General features: G+C 42.8%; 1 protein-coding gene across 1 annotated transcript; it reads right to left on the minus strand.

The window, feature by feature from the left end:
- Window positions 1-16020: 16020 nt before the first annotated feature.
- LOC104241720 (probable membrane-associated kinase regulator 1) lies at window positions 16021-17537 on the minus strand. The gene has a single exon (XM_009796654.2). The coding sequence runs from the start codon at window positions 17102-17104 to the stop codon at window positions 16316-16318; it is 789 nt and encodes a 262-aa protein (XP_009794956.1). The 5' UTR covers window positions 17105-17537; the 3' UTR covers window positions 16021-16315.
- Window positions 17538-20766: the final 3229 nt, after the last annotated feature.

Here is a 20766-nt window from a genome sequence, read left to right on the forward strand (position 1 = left end):
TATCAAATAAACAACCTGACAAGGGAACAATACTATCAAAACAAACATCCCGGCAAGGGATCATTAATATCAAACAAACATCCCGGCAAGGGAATAATGGTGATAATAACATATGAAGCGCAATAAACCACAACGGAGTCATAACAATTATAATACAAGACTCATGGGCAAGCTTGACACCAACGTATAGATACTCGTCACCATGCCTATACGTCGTACTCCACAATTAACATGTAGCAAATAAGACACAACTCCTAATCCCTCAAGTTAAGGTTAGACCAAACAGTTACCTCGATGCCTCGAACACAACTCAAGTTTCAATTATAGCTTTTCCCCTTGATTCCTCCGCCAGTTCGCTCGTATCTAGCCACAAGTTACTTAATTACATCAATAAATGCTAAATGAATCAATTTGAATGCATGAAAATGAGTTTTCCAAAGTTTTACCCAAAAAGTCAAAATCGCCCCCAAGCCCACGTGGTCAAAACCCAAGGTTCGAACCAAAACCCCGATTACCAATTCCCCCACAAGCTCAAATATGTAATTTGTTTTGAAATCGGACCTCAAATCGAGGTCCAAATCCCCAATTTTTTCAAAACCTAGGTTCTACCCAAAACACCCAATTTCCCCCATGAAAATCATTGATTTGAAGTTGAAATCATGTTAAAAGATGTTAATGATTGAACAAAACTAGTTAAAAATGACTTACAATTGATTTGGAGAAGAAAGGTTGTTTGAAAAATCGCCTCTTATATTTTTGGGGTTTTGAAAAATGCAAAATAACTGAAAATCTCATCTATTTATACCCCTCTCAGACCCCCTGTACAGACCGCACAAAATGGATTGCGGCCGCACAGGCCTTCCTGAGGGTACTGCGGTCTAGTACCCTGTGCGGACCGCACGAAATGGACCGTGTCCGCACAGGCCCCCACACCAACCACGGACCGCACTGGCCCCCTTTCGGATCGCACACATTTTTGTGTGGACCGCACTAGCAGGTTCAGAGACCTGCAACTTTTGGTTTTAAGTCTAAAACATTCCGAACCTACCCGAAACTCACCCGAGCCTTCGGAACTGCAAACCAAGTGCACACAAAACCTCAAGAACATCCTACAGACTTATTTGTGCAATCAAATCGTCAAAATAACATCATGAACATCAAATTAAATCTCGAGATCAATGAAATTTTCTCAAAACTTCTTTAAACATCAACTTTGCATTTAAGTCCGAATCACGTCATATGACATCCATGTTTCACCAAATTTTATAGAAACGTCTTAAATCATATATAAGACCTATACCAGGTGCCGGAACCAAAATACTGGACCGATACCATCATGTTCTAAGCAAAATTTCATTTCAATTTTCCTTAAACAATTTCATAAAACAATTTCCTTTAAAAATTCATTTCTCGGGCTTGGGACCTCGGAATTCGATTCTGGGCATACGCCCAAGTCCCATATTTTCCTACAGACCCTCCGGGACCGTCAAATCACGGGTTTGGGTCCATTTACCCAAAACGTTGACAGAAGTCAAATTTATTCATTTTATAGTCAAAACTTATCATTTTTCACAGATTTTCACATTTAAGCTTTCCGGCTATGCGCCGGGACTGTGCATGCAAATCGAGGTGGTGTTATGGGAGGTTTTTAAGGCCTTGGAATGTAGAATTTCATTTCAACACAAGTGATGACCTTTTAGGTCATTACATTCTCCACCTCTAAGACAACCGTTCGTCCTCGAACGGACAGAAGAAGGAAATACCTGAGTCGGGGAAAAGATGGGGATAACGGCTCTGCATGTCGGACTCGGATTCCCAGGTCGATGCCTCAGGAGGATGACCTCTCCACTGAACACGAATAGAAGGAAAACTCTTCGACCACAACTGACAAACCTGCCGGTCTAAAATAGTCACCGGCTCCTCCTCATAAGATAAATCCTTGTCCAAATGGACAGTGCTGAAATCTAACACATGGGATGGGTCGCCGTGATACTTCCAAACCATGGACACATGAAACACTAGATGCACAGCTGATAAGCTCGGCAACAATGCAAGTCTATAAGCTACCTCTCCCACTCGATCAAGAATCTCAAACGGGCCAATGAACCTAGGACTAAGCTTGCCATTCTTTCCAAATCTTATCACGCCCTTCATAGGTGACACTCGGAGCAATATCTGCTCACCGACCATAAAAGCCACATCTCGAAGGCCTCCTGAACTAGATTCATACCCAACAACCGAGCCTCTCCTGGCTCAAACCATCCAACCGGAGATCGACACCGCCTACCATATAAAGCCTCATAAGGAGCCATCTGGATACTCGATTGTTAGTTGTTATTGTAGGTAAACGCTGCTAAAGGCAAGAACTGATCCCGCGAACCCTCAAAGTCAATGACACAAGCTCGGAGCATATCCTTCAAAATCTGAATAATCCGCTCGGACTGCCCGTCTGTCTGAGGATGAAATGTTGTACTCAACTCAACCTGAGTGCCCAACTCTCGATGAACTGCTATCCAAAAATGTGAGGTAAACTGTATACCTCGGTCTGAAATGATAGACACAAGCACACCATGAAGACGAACAATCTCTCGGATATAGATCTCAGCTAACTTCTCGGATGAATAGGAGACTGCCACAGGAATGAAATGCGCTGACTTGGTCAACCTATCAACAATGACCCATACTGCATCGAACTTCCTCCGAGTCTATGAGAGTCCAACAACGAAATCCATAGTGATCCGCTCCCACTTCCACTCGAGAAGCTCAATCCTCTGAAATATACCACCAGGCCTCTGATGCTCGTACTTAACTTGCTGACAATTCAAACATCGAGCCACATATGCAACAATATCCTTTTTCATTCTACACCACCAATAATGCTGCCGCAAATTCTAATACATCTTCACGACGCCCGAATGAATAGAGTACCGGGAGCTATGTGCCTCCTCTAAAATCAACTTCCGAAGCCCATCCACATTTGGCACACACACTCGACCCTACAATCTCAAAACTCCATCATCATCTAAGGTAACCTACTTGGCACCTCCGCGCTGCACCATGTCTCTAAGGGCACACAAATGGGGATCATCATACTGCCGATCACGGATACACTCCAATAAAGAAGAGCGAGCGACCGTGCAAGTTAATACCCGACTGGACTCAGAAACATCCAACCTATTACGCAACGCCTTCCTGATGTTTTTTGGAAGGGAAACGTAAGGCTAAGCAACCGATGTCTGTACGGTTGTTGTTCGCCAATGAGGTCTCATCCGCACGCTAGACTAGATTGTCAGTGTCGTGCGGGAAAACCAATGTCATGAGCAATTACGGAAGCTAAGAGAGAATTGGATTTTGAATGATGATGATGATTTTATTGATGACTGAAATGATGATTACAAAAGATGCGGTGTCGAGGGGGAGAGACACCAGTACAGAAAATTGCTTGCTTGAAAATGTTTGAATGATTGGTCCCCCTTAATAATGCTTAAAAAAATAAACCAACATTACATGACTAGTCCTAATAAAGTTGTAGAAGCACACTGAATGAAAGTGATGTAAACTAGCCTATAATTACAATGAAAAGGACTTAGTTTATTACAAGGTAGAAATAAGTCCGATGGCAGCAACTTTGTCTTGCGGATCAGGGTCTACGCACGCGTTGCTGTGGGTGCGCACGACACTTGCTGTGTTGGCATGAGACTGGGAGCTGGTGCTTGGCATCAGGGTCTGTGCACGAGACGCTGCTGGAATGGGCCTGTAGCTGGGCGCTGGCGAGGCATCAGGATCTGCGCGCGCGGCATTGTCAGGGCGCGCGACGCTGTTGTCATTGGCCAGCCCTTGGGCGTTGGTGAGAGGCATCGGTGGGGCGATAGAGGCGCATGCGCGCTTGTCACTTGGAGCAGCCAAGACCACGGGGCCGACCATGGCGTTAGGCATTGTGAGGCTTGCTAGGCCACCATGGGGCGCGACCAAGAGGTCATGGGGCGTGTCTGGAAAGCATCCCATGACATTCTCCCCCACCTGAGTTGGCACCGTCCTCGGAGCCTTATGATGATGATGATGCTTCTGGTGGTTGTTGGATGGGAGGTCTGCGCCCCTCTGTTCTGTGAGCTTGTTGTTGTAGCGACGCAATGATTTCATGCGGCTGACATGGAAGACTAGATGGATCTTCCACCAGGATGGAGTTTTCACCTTGTATGTGGACTTCCCAATGCGTTTTTCAATGGGCAGGGGCCCGATGTATTTTTGTTACATACGAGGGTCATGGGTCCTCTCTGCAAATTAGTACCACTTTGGGATGCATAGCATTACTTTGTCCCCTGTTTGATGTTGGGCAAAGCAAAAATTTTGTTCGGTGAATCTTTTTGCTCGCTCTTGGGCTTTGACGAGATAGCTCTGCACTAACCCCATGTTGCGCTCCCATTCGTTCGAGAAGTTGGCAGCTCGAGTAGATTTCGGCATGGTTGATGCATTCACCATTTGCGGGAGAAGCGGTTGTTGTCCGGTAACAATTTCAAAAGGGCTTTTGTTTGTATGATGGCTCTTTTGATAATTGAAACACAGTTGAGCAGCATCCAAGAGATTCACCCAATGCTTCTGTGATCCGGTTGCAAAGTTGCGGAGATATTCCTCCAGCATGTCATCGAACTGGTCTGTCTGGCCATTCGATGGTGGATGGATGTCTGAGTTGTGACTCAATTTTGACCCAAAGCACCTGAAGAGATGGGTCCAAAAGTTGCTAGTGAAGCATGACTCGCGCCTACTAACAATGTCTTTGGGCAGGCCCCAATGTTTGACAATGTGCGAGAAGAAGAGTCGAGTTGTATCTTCTGCTGATGCATTTTGCGGGGCTGCTATGAAGGTTGCATAATTTGAAAACTGATCTATGACAACCATGATGGATGTAAGATTACCGACTTGGGGCAATCCCGTGATGAATCTGAGGGAAACATTTTCCCATGGTCTTTGTGGGACATGTAATGGCTGCAAGGGTTTCATCTGTGATGAGTGATTCGACTTATCCTTGTGGCATGGCTGACAAGTCTTCACACGTTGAGGAGCGTCACCAGTCTTTTGAGGTCGATGACATGATGGATGATTGTTGCCGCGAAGGGTAGCCGAAACCAGGGGTTCATGTCTGTTGACTACCTTCTCCAACTGCATGGCCGAGATGTTTTCAGCGGCCATCTTTATGGGAAAACATGGTATGGTGCAGGGCTTGGCCCCGTTTTCTCCCATCATCAGGAGCATGTTGGCATATGGTACCGGTATGGTGTTGGTTTGCCTCATGAACTCCAAACCCACTATGATGTCGAAGTCATCTATGATTGCGATGCACATGTCGATGCTTCCTTTATATGGGCCAAGTTTCACTGGGACATTTGTAGCTGTTCCACCCAATGTCTGAGGTGGTAAGTTGATAGCCTTGACGCGGCCTTTGCTCTTTTGCACAACAAGACCTAGGCGCTCTACTTGAGTTGACGACAAGTAGTTGTAGGTGGCACCCGTGTCTATCAATGCGTGAAAGGGCTTGCCGTTCTCTTTCAATTCGACGAACATTAGGGTCCTCGCTTGTTTAGGAGGTCTCTCGTCCATCTTTTCCTTCCCTTTCTTGGTGATTGGGAGTGAGATTTTCTTAGGATGACATGCACTGGTCCCCGCTAAGGCATGAGGGATAGAGCCAACAATTGCATTGAAGGCGCTTACTTGGTCTTCTTCTGATGTGTCTGATGTGTCTGACTCATCCTTGACAGTCTGATGAGCATTGACCTTTATGTTTGGGTATTCATTGTTCCAATGTGCCCCGCCACAATGACGGCATTCTGAGGGAGGCTTTCTCCCCTGATTGTTGTTGATGGATATAGAACTGTTGCTGCTGGAGGGAGGAGTCTTAGTTTTGGATGCATTCCGATCTCCCCCACTTTTGCTTGGGCCACCATTGCTGGGATGGTTCCCGTTGAATCCCCCTCGGACAGACGGCTGGGGCCTGTCGTTCTGAGTTCCCAAATAATAATCGCCAAGGCATTCTGCAGCTTGAATGGCCTTGGGCAGGGTGTCTACCCGTTGTCTCTGTAGTTCCATACGAGCATGAGGTTTCAAACCTTCTATGAATGCGAAGAGTTTGTCTTTGTCCCCCATGTCGCATATGTTTAGCATGAGTGCGGAGAATTCGCGCACGTACTCCCGCACTGATTTGGTGTGGCGTTGTTCCCGTAGATTTCTCCTTGCATTGTATTCCACATTTTCGGGGAAGAACAGCAGGCGTATGGCTACCTTCAATTCATCCCATGTCTAGAGAGTATCTTCACCGGCCTTGATGGCTTCGTATTTGACCCGCCACCAAAGTTTGGCATTGCCCTGAAGATACATGGCAGCTGTCGCTACCTTTTTGGATTCTTCCAAATGGCCCACGGCATCGAAGTATTGTTCGATGTCGAAGATGAAGTTTTCCACTTCTTTAGCATCCTGGGATCCGTCATATGGCTTTGGCTTCGGTATCTTAAGCTTTTGTGGAATGGGGGTGAGGTTTGTTGCACCCCTAATGTGGTTGTCGCCTCCTCGAAGTAGGATCTGTAGGGCAGCATTGACAACATTGAGCTTGCATGTCAAGTCGTCTATGGTTTGCTGCATGGTAGTTAGTCTGTCTGCCTCTTGTTGCCGATGGGATAAATCGTCGACATGCTCCTGTTGGAGGTCCTCAAATTTGCCATGAATATTGGCAGTTTTGATGGCTGTCGTTTGTCGGTCATCGTCAGAGTCATGACTGATGTTTGCAATGTCATTTTTTGCCTGCCGCATTCGGCGGTCCAGGTCATCCAACCTTTGCACTAGGTTGTTGTTTTGATCAGGCACCGTATCCACGATGGGTCGTAATCGGTCAACCGTCTCTTCTAGGGATGCTAGACGCTCCCCATGATTCACCATGGTCAGAAATGGTGATGATGGCAAATGTGTTCCCTCGTCCGATGTCGAGCCTAGGCTCTGATACCAACTGTTATGCAACGCCTTCCTGATGTTCTTTGAAAGGGCAACGTAAGGCTAAGAAACCGATGTCAGTGCGGTTACTGTCCGCCAATGAGGTCCCCTCCGCACGCTAGACTAGATTGTCAGTGTCGTGCGGGAAAACCAATGTCACGAGAAATTGCGGAAGCTAAGATAGAATTGGGTTTTGAATGATGATGATGATTTCATTGATGACTGAAATGCTGATTACAAAAGGTACGGTGTCGAGGGGGAGAGACACCAGTATAGAAAATTGCTTGCTTGAAAATGTTTGATTGTTTGGTCCCCTTTAATAATGCTTAAAAAAAATAAACCAATATTACATGACTAGTCCTAATAAAGCTGTAGAAGCACACTTAATGAAAATGATGTAAACTAGCCTATAATTACAATGAAAAGGACTTAGTTTATTACAAGGTAGAACTAAGTCCGATGGCAGCAACTTTGTCTTGTGGGTCAGGGTCTGCGCGCGCGTTGCTGTGGGCGCGTGCGACACTTGTTGTGTTGGCCTGAGACTGGGCGCTGCTGCTTGGCATCAGGGTTTGTGTGCGAGGCGCTGCTGGAATGGGCCTGTAGCTGGGCGCTGGCGAGGCATGAGAATCTGCGCGCGCGGCATTATCAGGGCGCCCGGCGCTGTTGTCATTGGCCAGCCCTTGGGCGCTGGCGAGAGGCATTGGTGGGGAGACAGAGGCGCATGCACGCTTGTCACTTGGCACAGCCAAGACCACGAGGCTGACCATGGTGCTAGGCATTGTGAGGCTTTCTAGGCCTCCATGGGGCGCGGCCAAGGGGTCATGGGGCGTGTCTGGAAAGCAACCCATGACATCACGAACTGATTGGCCAAAGCCTGAACATCCAATGCGAGCGGTCTCTCACCTACCGGAATATAAGCAAGACTGCCCATACTGGTTGACTTTCTACTCAAAGCATCGGCCACCACATTGGCCTTTCCTGGATGATATAAAATAGTGATATCATAACTTTCAACAACTCCAACCACCTCCTCTGCCTCAAATTCAACTCCTTTTGCTTGAACAAATACTGAAGACTCTTGTGATCTGTGAACACCTCACATGCCACGCCATATAGATAATGCCTCCAAATCTTCAACGCGGAACAATGGCTGCCAACTCCAAATCATGAACCGGATAGTTTTTCTCATTAATCTTTAACTGCCGCAAAGCATAGGCAATGACCTTGCCATCCTGCATCAACACTGCACCGAGTCCAATACGAGATGAATCACAATAAATTGTGTAAGGCCCTGAACCTGTGGGCAAAACCAACACCGGTGTCGTAGTTATAGCTATCTTGAGCTTATGAAAGCTCGCCTCACACTCGTCCGACCATCTGAACTGGGCACCCTTCTGGGTCAACCTGGTCATGCAATAGATGAGAACAGCTCCACGAACCGACGATAGTAGCCTGCCAATCCCAAGAAACTCCGAATCTTTGTAGCTGATGCTGGTCTAGGCTAGTTCTTGACTGCCTCAATCTTCTTCGGATCAACCTGAATACCCTCTGCTAATAGAACATGACAGGAATACAATTGAACTCAACCACAACTCACACTTCGAGAACTTAGCATATAACTGACTATCCCTCAAGGTTTGAAGAACCACTCTAAGATGTTTCTCGTTCTCCTCCCAACTACGGGAATATATTAAAATATCATTAATGAAGACTATTACGAACGAATCCAAGTAAGGCCTGAACACTCGGTTCATCAAATCCATAAAAGCTGCTGGGGAATTTGTCAACCCGAATGACATCACCAAGAACTCATAATGCCCGTACCGAGTGCAGAAAGCTGTCTTAGGGACATCGGATGCCCTAATCCTCAATTGACGATAGCCAGATCTCAAGTCAATCTTTGAAAATACCTTGACACCTTGAAGCTGATCAAACAGATCATCAATCCTCGACAATGGATACTTATTCTTGATTGTAACCTTGTTCAACTGCCGGTAATCAATACACATTCTCATCAACCCATCTTTCTTCTTAACAAACAACACTGGCGCACCCCAAGGCAAAACACTAGGTCTAATGAAACCCTTCTCAAGTAAGCCTTGCAACCATTCCTTCAACTCTTTCAACTCAGGCAGGGCCATACGATACGGAGGGATAGAAATGGGTTGAGTTCTCGGAGCCAAATCAATGAAAAAATCAATATCCCTATCGGGTGGCATACCCGGCAAGTCTGAAGGGAATACCTCCAGAAACTCACGAACAACGGGCACAGAATTAGTAGAGGGAACCTCAGCACTAGAATCACGAACATATGCTAAATAGGACAAATACCCCACCTTCATATAAGAGATAACACTACGGGTAGAATGACCAGGAGCCCCTCTCCACTCTAAACGAGGCAAACTCGGTAAGGCTAAGGTCACAATCTTGGCATGACAGTCCAAGATAGCATGGTAAGGTGATAACCAGTTTATCCCTAATATAACATCGAAATCGACCATGTCTAAAAGCAACAAATATACACGAGCCTCAAGACCCCCAATCACCACAATACAAGAATGATGGACTCGATCAACTACAATAGAATCACCCACCGGTGTAGACACATAAACAAGAACACTTAATGAATCACTAGGCATGATCAGATACGGTGCAAAATAAGATGACACATACGAGTATGTAGACCCTGGATCAAACAACACTAAAGCATCTCTGTCACAAACCAGAACCGTACCTGTAATAACCACATCTGAAGCCTCAGGCCTGACTGGGAGAGCATAACATCAGGGGTGGGCCCCACCATCCTGAACTATATCTCTGGGATGGCCTGCAACTAGTTGGCCTCCACCTCTAGCGGCCTGAGCTCCACCTCTAGCACCTCTACCTCCACCTCTAGCACTTCTACCCCCACCTCTAGCTGGATGGGCGGCCTGTGGGACAACTGGTGCCTGAACCATAGCACAGGAACCCTGATACGGAGAACTGCTCAAAGTTTGAGGGCAATACCTAGCAATGTGTCTCGTGTCGCCACAAGTAAAACAAGCCCTCGGCTGCTAGGGCTGACGACCCTACAAACTCTGAAGTGGTGGTGCACTGATAGGTGTTGGTGGTGCATTGTAGGACTGCTGATCAGAATAATACATCTGGGGACCACGGCTACCTGAAATACCATGAGAAACCTGAAGTGCTGACTGGAAAGGCCTAGGGGGATGGCCTCTACCATATGAATCTTTACCTCCAGACGAGGTACCACTGAATCTGCCTAAATGACGGGGCCTCTTATCCGACCCATGACCACCTCCCTATGACAGAACCATCTCCACTCTCCTTGCCACATTGGCCGCCTCCTGAAAAGTAATCTCACTCCCAGCCTCCCTAGCCATCTGAAGATGAATCGGTTGAATAAGACCATCAATAAACCTCCTCACCCTCTCTCTCTCTCTCTCTCTCTCTCTCTCGGTAGGAAGTATGACAAGAGCATGGCGAGTCAAGTCGATGAATCTGGTCTCATACTGGGTAACCGTCATGGAACCCTGCTGGAGATGCTCAAACTGCCTCCGATAGGCCTCTCCCTGAGTAATGGGGAGAAACTTCTCTAGAATTAGCTGTGTGAACTGCTCCCAAGTCAAGGCTGGCGATTCGGCTGGTCTAGCTGAGCAATAATCCCTCCACCAAGTCTTGGCGGATCCAAACAAGCGAAACGTAGCAAAATTGACTCCATTGGTCTCAACGATACCCATGTTCCTGAGAACCTCGTGGCAACTGTCTAGGTAATCCTGGGGATCCTCAGTAGATGCACCACTGAAAGTAAAAGTAAAGAGCTTGGCAAACCTATCCATCCTCCACAAAGCATCGGCAGACATAACCGCTCCATCGTCGGTCTGAGCTACCACACCCGGCTGCACTGCTCCAACTGGCTGAACCGCTGGAGTCTGAATCTGGGGAGCTACCTACTCTAGAGTGTGAGTAGCAGGAGTCTAGGACCCTCCTCTAGCCTGAGAGACGGATGGTGCTACAGGAAGCAAGCCTACTCGGGTGACACTCTCCATGAGGCCCACTAATTGGACCAGAGCATCCTGAAGAACTAGGATAGCAATAAACCCCTCTGGGACCTAAGCTGGGCCCACCGGAACTGCTGGGGCTGGAACCTCCTCATCAAACTCAGCCTGAGGCTCCGTTAGTAGTGCTGCTGCTCGGGGCTGAGCTCTGCCCCTACCTCGGCATCGCCCTCTGACCCTCGAGGAAGCTGCTGCTGGGGGCTCAGGCTGCTGAGCGGTGGATGAGGAAGCGCGTGTTCTCGCCATCTGCGAAAGAACAGAGTAGAAATTCAATTAGCATTGAGAAACAAACCACACGACAAGAAAGAATGAATGTGAAGTTTTTCCTAACCCTGAAGCCTCTGGGGGATAAATACAGACGTCTCCATACCGATCCCTCAGACTCTACTGAGCTTGTCTGTGAATTGTGAGACCTATGTAACCTAGAGCTCTGATACCAACTTATCACGACCCGAATTTCCCACCCTCGGGAGTCGTGATGGCGCTTACTCGTAGAAGATAGGCAAGCCATGAAATTTAGAAAATTCTTTACTTGTTTGTTTTAATCCTTTTTACAACTTACTTTAACAAGTGATAAACATTTAAATAATAGCAGAATATGAGATTAAGCGGAAGATTTAAACGAAATAAACCAAAATAATACGGAAATCAACATATGCCTCTACCCAGAAACTGGTGTCACAACATTCACGAACTATCTATGTTTACTACATACAAACATTTAAAAGAAGGAACATTGTCTGTCTCGGATAAAATGATAACATAACAAAATAACTGATAGAAGAGACGTCGGGCCTGCGAACGCCTGCAGGACTACCTCGGAATCTCAGTGGACTGAAGGCTGGCTCCCAAGCTACTGCTGCTAACACAATGCTGCTCCGGTATATGCACATAAGTGCAGAGTGTAGCATCAGCACAACCGACCCCATGTGCTGGTAAGTGCCTGGCCTAACCCCAGCGAGGTAGTGACGAGGCTAAGACCAGACTCCAGATAAACCTGTGCAGTTATATGATATACAACAGAAAAGAAAATACAAAAATAAACAAATAAAGATAGGAGGGGGAAACATGCTTCGGAGAATAACAGGTAAAAAGAATATCAAGAGAATTATAAAGGAATCAAAATAAACCACTAACAAGAGTAAGGAAACAAAGGCAGATGTCACTTTCTTTTCACATCTTGTTGCAGGCGTTCAACCCGATCTCATTTCTTGTATCTCGTGGCAGACGTGTCACCCGCTCCCATTTCATTTATCTCGTGGTAGGCGTACCACCAGCTCCCATTTTATTATATCTTGTGGTAGGCGTACCACCCGCTCCCATTTCATTATATCTTGTGGTAGGCATACCACCGGCTCCCATTTCATTATATCTTGTGGTAGGCGTACCACCCGCTCCCATTTCATTAGACCTTGTGGTAGGCATACCACCCGCTCCCATTTCATTATACCTTGTGGTAGACGTACCACCCGCTCCCATTTCATTATATCTTGTGGTAGGCGTACCACCCGCTCCTATTTACAAGCTAACAATAATCACAAGGAATCCCGACAAGGGTACAAGAGCAATATAACAACTTCCTGGCAAGGGGACAATGGTATTTCAACAACATCCCGACAAGGGAACAATAATATCAAACAAACATCCCGACAAGGGAACAATACTATCAAAACAAACATCCCGGCAAGGGATCATTAATATCAAACAAACATCCCGACAAGGGAACAATGGTGATAATAACATATGAAGCGCAATAAACCACAACAGAGTCATAATAATTATAATACAAGACTCACGGGCATGCTTGACACCAACGTATAGATACTCGTCACCATGCCTATACGTCGTACTCCACAAATAACATGTAGCAAATAAGACACAACTCCTAATACCTAAAGCTAAGGTTAGACCAAACACTTACCTCGATGCCTCGAACACAACTCAAGTTTCAATTATAGCTTTACCCCTTGATTCCTCCTCCAATTCTCTCGTATTTAGCCACAAATTACTTAATTACATCAATAAATGCTAAATGAATCAATTTGAATGCATGAAAATGAATTTTCCAAAGTTTTACCCAAAAAGTCAAAATCGCCCCGGGCCCACGTTGTCAAAACCCGAGGTTCGAACCAAAACCCGATTACCCATTCCCCCACGAGCTCAAATATGTAATTTATTTTGAAATCGGACCTCAAATTGAGGTCCAAATCCCCAATTTTTGAAAAACCTAGGTTCTACCCAAAACACCCAATATCCTCCATGAAAATCATTGATTTGAAGTTGAAATCATGTTAAAAGATGTTAATGATTGAAGAAAACTAGTTAAAAACTACTTACAATTGATTTGGAGAAGAAAGGTTATTTGAAAAAATAGCCTCTTATATTTTTGGGGTTTTGAAAAATGCAAAATAACTGAAAATCTCGTCTATTTATACCCCTCTTAGACCCCCTGTGCGGAACGCACAAAATGGACTGCGTCCGCACAGGCCTTCCTGAGGGTACTGCGGTCCAGTGCCCTGTGCGGACAGCACGAAATGGACTGCGGTCGCACAGGCCCCCACCGCGCACCGCACAAAACCGTCCGCGGACCGCACTGGCCCCTTTCCGCGGTCGCACACGTTTTTGTGCGGATCGCACTGGCAGGTTCAGAGACCTACAACTTCTCGTTTTAAGTCTAAAACATCCCGAAACTCACCCGAGCTCTCGGAACTCCAAACCAAGTGCACACAAAACTTCAAGAACATCCTATGGACTTATTCGTGCAATCAAATCGTCAAAATAACATCATAAACATCAAATTAAATCTCGAGATCAATAAAAATTTCTCAAGAACCTTGGGTTTTTGCTGTGCGTTGTTTGGGCATCCAAATCTTCAGCGCATGAACAATGACAGCCAACTCTAAGTCATGGGCAGAGTAATTCTTCTCGTGAACCTTCAGCTGTCGTGACGCATATGCAATCACCTTGCCGTCCTGCATCAATACCATACCAAGTTCAATACGAGATGTATCACAATATACTGTGTAAGATCCTGGACCTGTGGCAACATCAACAATGACGTCATCGTCAAAGCAGTCTTGAGCTTCTGAAAGCTCGCCTCACACTCGTCTCTGACCATCTGAACGACACCCTTCTGGGTCAACCTGGTCAACGGGGCTTCTATAGATGAAAACCCCTCCACAAACCGACGGTAATATCCCGCCAGACCCAAGAAACTCCGGATCTCTGATCACGCCCAACTATGCCTTATAAAAAGGATAAAGCGGTCAGTGCAAATATATTCCGGTTAACAAGTCTGGAGTTGAATCCCACAGGGAATTAACCTATCAATCCTAGTTATTGGACTCACAAAAATTCACGTATTCAATTTTCAGAGATATTTGAGTAACAAATTGAGTGTTTCTTAACTAAATATTATGTAATAAAATTGCAGCAATTAAGAACTAGCTATAAATGGTTTGTAAGCAAGAATGAGAATGGTCTAAGGTTCTGATTTTCCCTCTTGTCGGAATGTGATGACCCAAAAGGTAATCACTTGTGTTGCAATAAAATTCTACGTTCTGAGGCCTTAAAAACCTCCCTTAGCACCACCTCGATTTGCGTGCGCAGTCCAGACACGTAGCCGGAAAGCTTAAATGTGAAAATCTGTGAAAATGATAAGTTTTGACTATAAAATGAATAAATTTGACTTCTGTCAATGTTTTGGGTAAACGGATCCGGACCCGTAATTTGACGGTCCCGGAGGGTCCGTAGGAAAATATGGGACTTGGGCGTATGTGCGAAATCGAATTCCGAGGTCCCAATCCCGAGAAATAAATTTTTAAAAGAAATTGTTTTCTGAAATTATATAAGGAAAATTGAATTGAAATTTTGCTTAGAACATGATGGTATCGGGCCCGTATTTTGGTTCCGACATCCAGTACATGTCTTATATATGATTTAAGACGTTTCTGTGGAATTTGGTGAAAAACGGATGTCATATGACGTGATTCGGACTTAAATCGCAAAGTTGATGTTTAAAGAAGTTTTGAGAAATTTTTATTGATCTCGAGATTTAATTTGATGTTTATGATGTTATTTTGACGATTTGATTGCACGAATAAGTCCATAGGATGTTCTTGAAGTTTTGTGTGCACTTGGTTTGGAGTTCCGAGAGCTCGGGTGAGTTTCGGGATGTTTTAGACTTAAAACGAGAAGTTGTAGGTCTCTGAACCTGCCAGTGCGATCCGCACAAAAACGTGTGCGACCGCGGAAAGGGGCCAGTGCGGTCCGCGGACGGTTTTGTGCGGTGCGCGGTGGGGGCCTGTGCGACCGCAGTCCATTTCGTGCTGTCCGCACAGGGCACTGGACCGCAGTACCCTCAGGAAGGCCTGTGCGGACGCAGTCCATTTTGTGCGTTCCGCACAGGGGGTCTAAGAGGGGTATAAATAGACGAGATTTTCAGTTATTTTGCATTTTTCAAAACCCCAAAAATATAAGAGGCTATTTTTTCAAATAACCTTTCTTCTCCAAATCAATTGTAAGTAGTTTTTAACTAGTTTTCTTCAATCATTGACACATTGAAATATGTAAATAAAGAGAAATTTAAAAAAAATTAAATTAATCCGTTCTTGATTATGTAAATTGACACTTATTTTGGACCAAAATAAAAAAGTAAAATGATCAGTTATTGTGAACCGAAGAGAGTACTATTTTATATTTCACTGAAGATAAGTATTTGCAAATACTGATGATTAAACCAGTATTTCCAAATAATGGGAATCTTAGTTCAAAAATGTAATCCTGCAATTCGAAGCAACAACGACTAAAATGTAAACTAAGGTTATTCAATATATCCTGAGCAGGAAAAAATAAAAATATATTTCAGAGCACTCCTTATAAGTCCCAACTACTCCTACACTTTTTGTCTTAGTCTTATCTCTGATAGAATCAGTAAACGAAAAGTAAGGAACCAAATTCGAATCACAGAGAGTTAGATGCATGTGTAGGCAACCAAAAGCACTAAAACAAATTAAAGCATATAATGGGACAGGCCCTTTGATAGCAAATATTACCTGTTTCTTGTCACCCACAACTCCCAAAGAAAAAGAAGAAAAAAAAGCATGTGGCATGGAATGAATTATGTTCCATACTTTTGGCCCCAGTACTTATCCTTTCTCTCCACACTTTTTTCTTCTCAATTCTCAATCATGTTAAATCTAAGGAAAAAAGGTAACAAAAACAAACTTGATCAAACCTTTCTTATTTTGGAAACTAATAAAGCAATCATGTCCATTAATTAATCACTTCTTCTTGTTCTTTTCCTTGCCACTTGAAAAGAATGAACTTAAACCAAACAAACTTGCTGAAGGGACATTTAGTACTGGACTGAATTTAACTCCATTATTGTTGTATGAAAGTTTCTTCAATGGAGGCTTTTGACAATTATGACCATTATTAGATGACACTGATTTTGGAAAGTGTCTCTGAGAATGCTGCTTGTGACTTAAATTATCCTTTGACGATGACGAATTACGCTTCACACTTGGAGTTGAACCAGTTGAATTGCTTCTTGATAAAAGTGGCAATGGACATAAAGTTCTTGCATAACCATTTCCACAATTTAAACTACTACTTCTCTTGAATCTCCAAAATGATTTTGAACTCTGCTTTTCATCTATTGATTCAAGAAACCCTGCTTTATCTTCATTCTTCGAATTCGAGCTGATTTTGCCATTATCAAGAATATTGCTAGTGTTAGTGTTACTATTATTCTTGCATGGAGACAGAGTAGGAGGTGGTGGCATTGGACGTTGCTCTATTTTTTTGAATGGGGCAGAGGAAATTCTTCTCTTGATTTCAATGGGTAAAATCTTTCCATCAAAGAAAAGCTCATCAGCTGACGAAGTATCAAGATCAAAGCTTTCGCGAAAAACGCAAAAATCAAAATCAATACTAGAGGAAGATGAAGTTGATCGAATGTGTTGCTCAACAGGAACATAATCTGTCTGTGAAATATCGAAGGAGATCCGAGCTGGACTTATTATGCCCAAACTAGATGATTCATCAGATGAACACAGCTCAATTGCCATTGTAATTGAATGCAATTAAGTTAACAAAATAAATTCAACAGGACACTGTCATAAAGACTGCACTGACAATTTTTTTTGAAATTCCAAACCTAACAAATAAAAACCCCAACTGACAATAGTACTAAAATTTCAAGACAAAATGGTTGGAAGGTAGAATATTAAGAGGAGGACGTTAAATAGTAAGAGAGGAGTAGTATTGAAGCAAAAAAAATTGAAGGAAAAAAGGACGGAAAGGGAAGAAAAAAGATGATGAATAATGAGAGAAATCGTGGGGAGGAGGCTAATTAATGGAGGCTTGGACATGAAGATAATATAATAGAAAATATAACAGGCTTTTAAGTGATAACTACTTGTGAAGCAAAGAGAAAAGGAAAAGGAAAAAAAGTGATATTTACTTTGGAATTGGTCGGGGAAGTTTTAGAAGCGACGTGGGCGGGGGTGGAATTGTGGAACGGGTAAAGGAGAACTTTTGGGAGAGGTAATATAGTAAAAATTTATCCGCGCGCACACCATATTTACATCAAATATATTAATTTATCATGGTTGAACAACAACTAATGTCAAATAGGTATAAATTAGGTGTGATTTAGTGTAAGAATATGACATGTGTCATATACGGGCCGACCATAGGTTAAGGCCAATAAAGCCGGGTTATTATCACTTTTAATCCGCGTCAAAAATTATTTGCATTCGATAATCAAAAAAATAATAAAATTTATACATATCATACAATATATATATATATATATATATATATATATATATATATATATTTCGGCTATTATTTTTAGAGTGACTATATAGTGTCATTATTTCTAGAGACAACAAAATTTACGAAGTATTGTTATATAATAAATTATATACAATAATTAGTGCATTTTGTTACCTTTTTGGTTTTATTTTTCCACTTACCTCTACATATTTTCCCTTTTTATAGTGAGTTCACTTTTCAATTTTAACTCAATGTTTCTGAATCAATTATTTTTCATTGACGCACTTGATTTATTCCATAAATTAGAGAACGAGTCCTTTGAGATCATATATAGAATCAAGATATTTGTTTTTGCAATAAAAAAATTCAAACATTAGAAGAGTTGTATTATTATAGTAAAATTACGTACAGATTTTCTCCTGTCTAAATTTAAACCTTTTTCCCTAGGCATATATCGATATAAAGTATAAACAATTATGTAACTGGCCGATATAGAATATATTGCTCATAAAATAATGTCTACAATTTCTATAATGTTGACATAGTAGAAAAAAATTTAAAAAAATAAATTAAAGTTAATAAAATATACTCCAAATATCAATAACATCTCAACAAAGATCTATTAAATGGGCCGAATACGAGGTCACTTGTACAGAGTTTTTAGGCTGATTTAAAAAATATTAATAACGGTTGTATTTCCAAAAGTTAGAAGAATAATTTTAAATAAAAGTGTTACACTCCATGTTTTCGTGCATGAGAGTATTAGTAAGTCTATTGATGTTAGCTCAAAAATAAGATCAAATTTGAAAGTACATAAAATAAGTTAATCATATTACAATGGAGGTTACAAATATTTAATATCATGAATACCAAGTACCAAGAGGGTTTGAAGGCTTAGAAGTTAAATGAATTGAAGAAAATAAGTTTCGTCGAAAGTCGACAAGTTGGGAATGTTGTAACATGTACTTTTAAGGAGATCATGTTATGAGTTATTTTAGTCGTATGACGTGTGTTTTGATTTGAAGTCAAGCGAGTTGTAGAACAAAAGTTAAAAAAGGTTATCACAAGTTACATTCATAAATGTATTGAAACTTAGGTCAAATGTAACTGCGATTTTCTCCCAATATACTTAGAGTTATGGGGTGTTCCATCCATCAAATTGAAGCTCTATGAGTCTATTTTCCAACGCATTAAACTGTTTATCAATTTGACATCAGAGTAGAGAGATATATACAGTTTTGCAAGACTACGCAGGCGGCTAGGTGACAAGTAGGTGTGTCACCTACTTGGTTAAATGAGAGCCCAAAAAAAGGAAATTTTGGGTCAGCCAAAGAGCCCATTTAAGAGCTTATCTCCTGCAATATAAACCTCATTATATATCAAAAATAACCAGACCTAAACTCCTGCAAACTTCCTCCCAAAAATTACCCACAAACCCTAATTGATTTTCTCTCCCTTTCAAGTTCTAATTGGGAGTAAAACCTAGAGTTTGAAGAAACAAGATAAGGGCTGAGTTATCCAATAAATAAGGTAAGTTCACTGCTCTCTTTCAACCATTTTTTCTGCTGTAAATACATGGTGAGTCTTTTTATACTTGTAAGAACTCATGGGACGGTGATAGGAAGCCGTGAGTTCGAGTTATTCACTTGTAGCAGACTATTTTGTGGACTGTTTTGTGTTGTTGTTGGGCTGCGTGTTTTACTACTATTTTATGGAGTTTTGGAGGAGTAAGGGTGTGGAGAAACACCGTATAGATGTAGGGTGGTGGGCTGGTCGTTCGTCGTAACATTTTCGGGTCGTTTGACACTAGTACGGTGGTCGTTTTGTGTATGAAAAGATTGGAGTGTGTTGGGCTGTTTTGTAGTATTTGAAGGTGTAGTATAAGGCTGGAAAATAATGTATATATGTTGTTATTGTTGTATTATTGTGTTGTTGGAGTTATCTTGAATTTGGAGGAAGCAAGGATTATAGGGGAGATGCTGCCCGTTTTTATACAAAATAAGCTTATCGTCCGTTGTGCGATAGTTGTACCTTTCATCACTTGATGATAGTAATTATCATTGTTGTAGATTAAGGTGAAAAGAGGCGCACGAGTTCAACTTGTTGATTGGAAAGCTTGTGATAAGGTATGTTAAGGCACTTCCTTCTTTCTTTTGGCATGATCAATAGTGAAATGAATACGCTATTTTATAACGGATTCACTCCTAGCAACTAAGGTTGTCCATGTTGTTATTTTCTTATAAAATTATTCTAAGCAAGTGTGTATGATCCTTGAATCCTAATGAGGTTCATATTGAGGGTATGAATGTCCATAATGTTAATCAAAGGTGCAACGACCTTAATTCACTCCGAAAGGTTTAGAACGTGATTCCATGAGTCTAGCATGCATTATATATAGTATCTATTTTATTCTACCAAGCCGCGCTATAGTCGGCCGGGTATGACACCTATTGTGCAACCACTGATTAGTTGGGTTTACCGAGCTTCACGTGGTCGGGTACGATTTTACCGAGCCTTATGATGGCCGGGTATATTTTTACCGAGTCCTCTTTGAGGCCGGGTACGATATGATGATGATGACGCCCACAGAGGCGAATGTTTTTAAAAGTTTATTTATGTATATATATGTATTATGCATTTCATATCAGTAGCCCCCTGAGGCACTCAGATATTACATGTTGTATCTACACTGTCTCTCTTTACATTACTGTTCTTGTTTATGCTTTCCTGCCTTACATACTTAGTATTTTATTCGTACTAACGTCCCTTTTGCCTGGGGACGCTGCGTTTCATGCCCGCAGGTCCCGATAGATAGGTTGACATCCCTCCTAGTAGGCTATCAGCTCAGCGGAAGGTGTTGGTGCACTCCACTTGCTGCGGAGTTGCCTATTTGGTCAGTATGATTTGGACATATATTGATTGGTATGGTGGGGTCATGTCCCGACCTTTG

The sequence above is a fragment of the Nicotiana sylvestris genome, chromosome 2, assembly GCF_000393655.2.
Source record: "Nicotiana sylvestris chromosome 2, ASM39365v2, whole genome shotgun sequence".
Taxonomy (NCBI): Eukaryota; Viridiplantae; Streptophyta; class Magnoliopsida; order Solanales; family Solanaceae; genus Nicotiana; species Nicotiana sylvestris.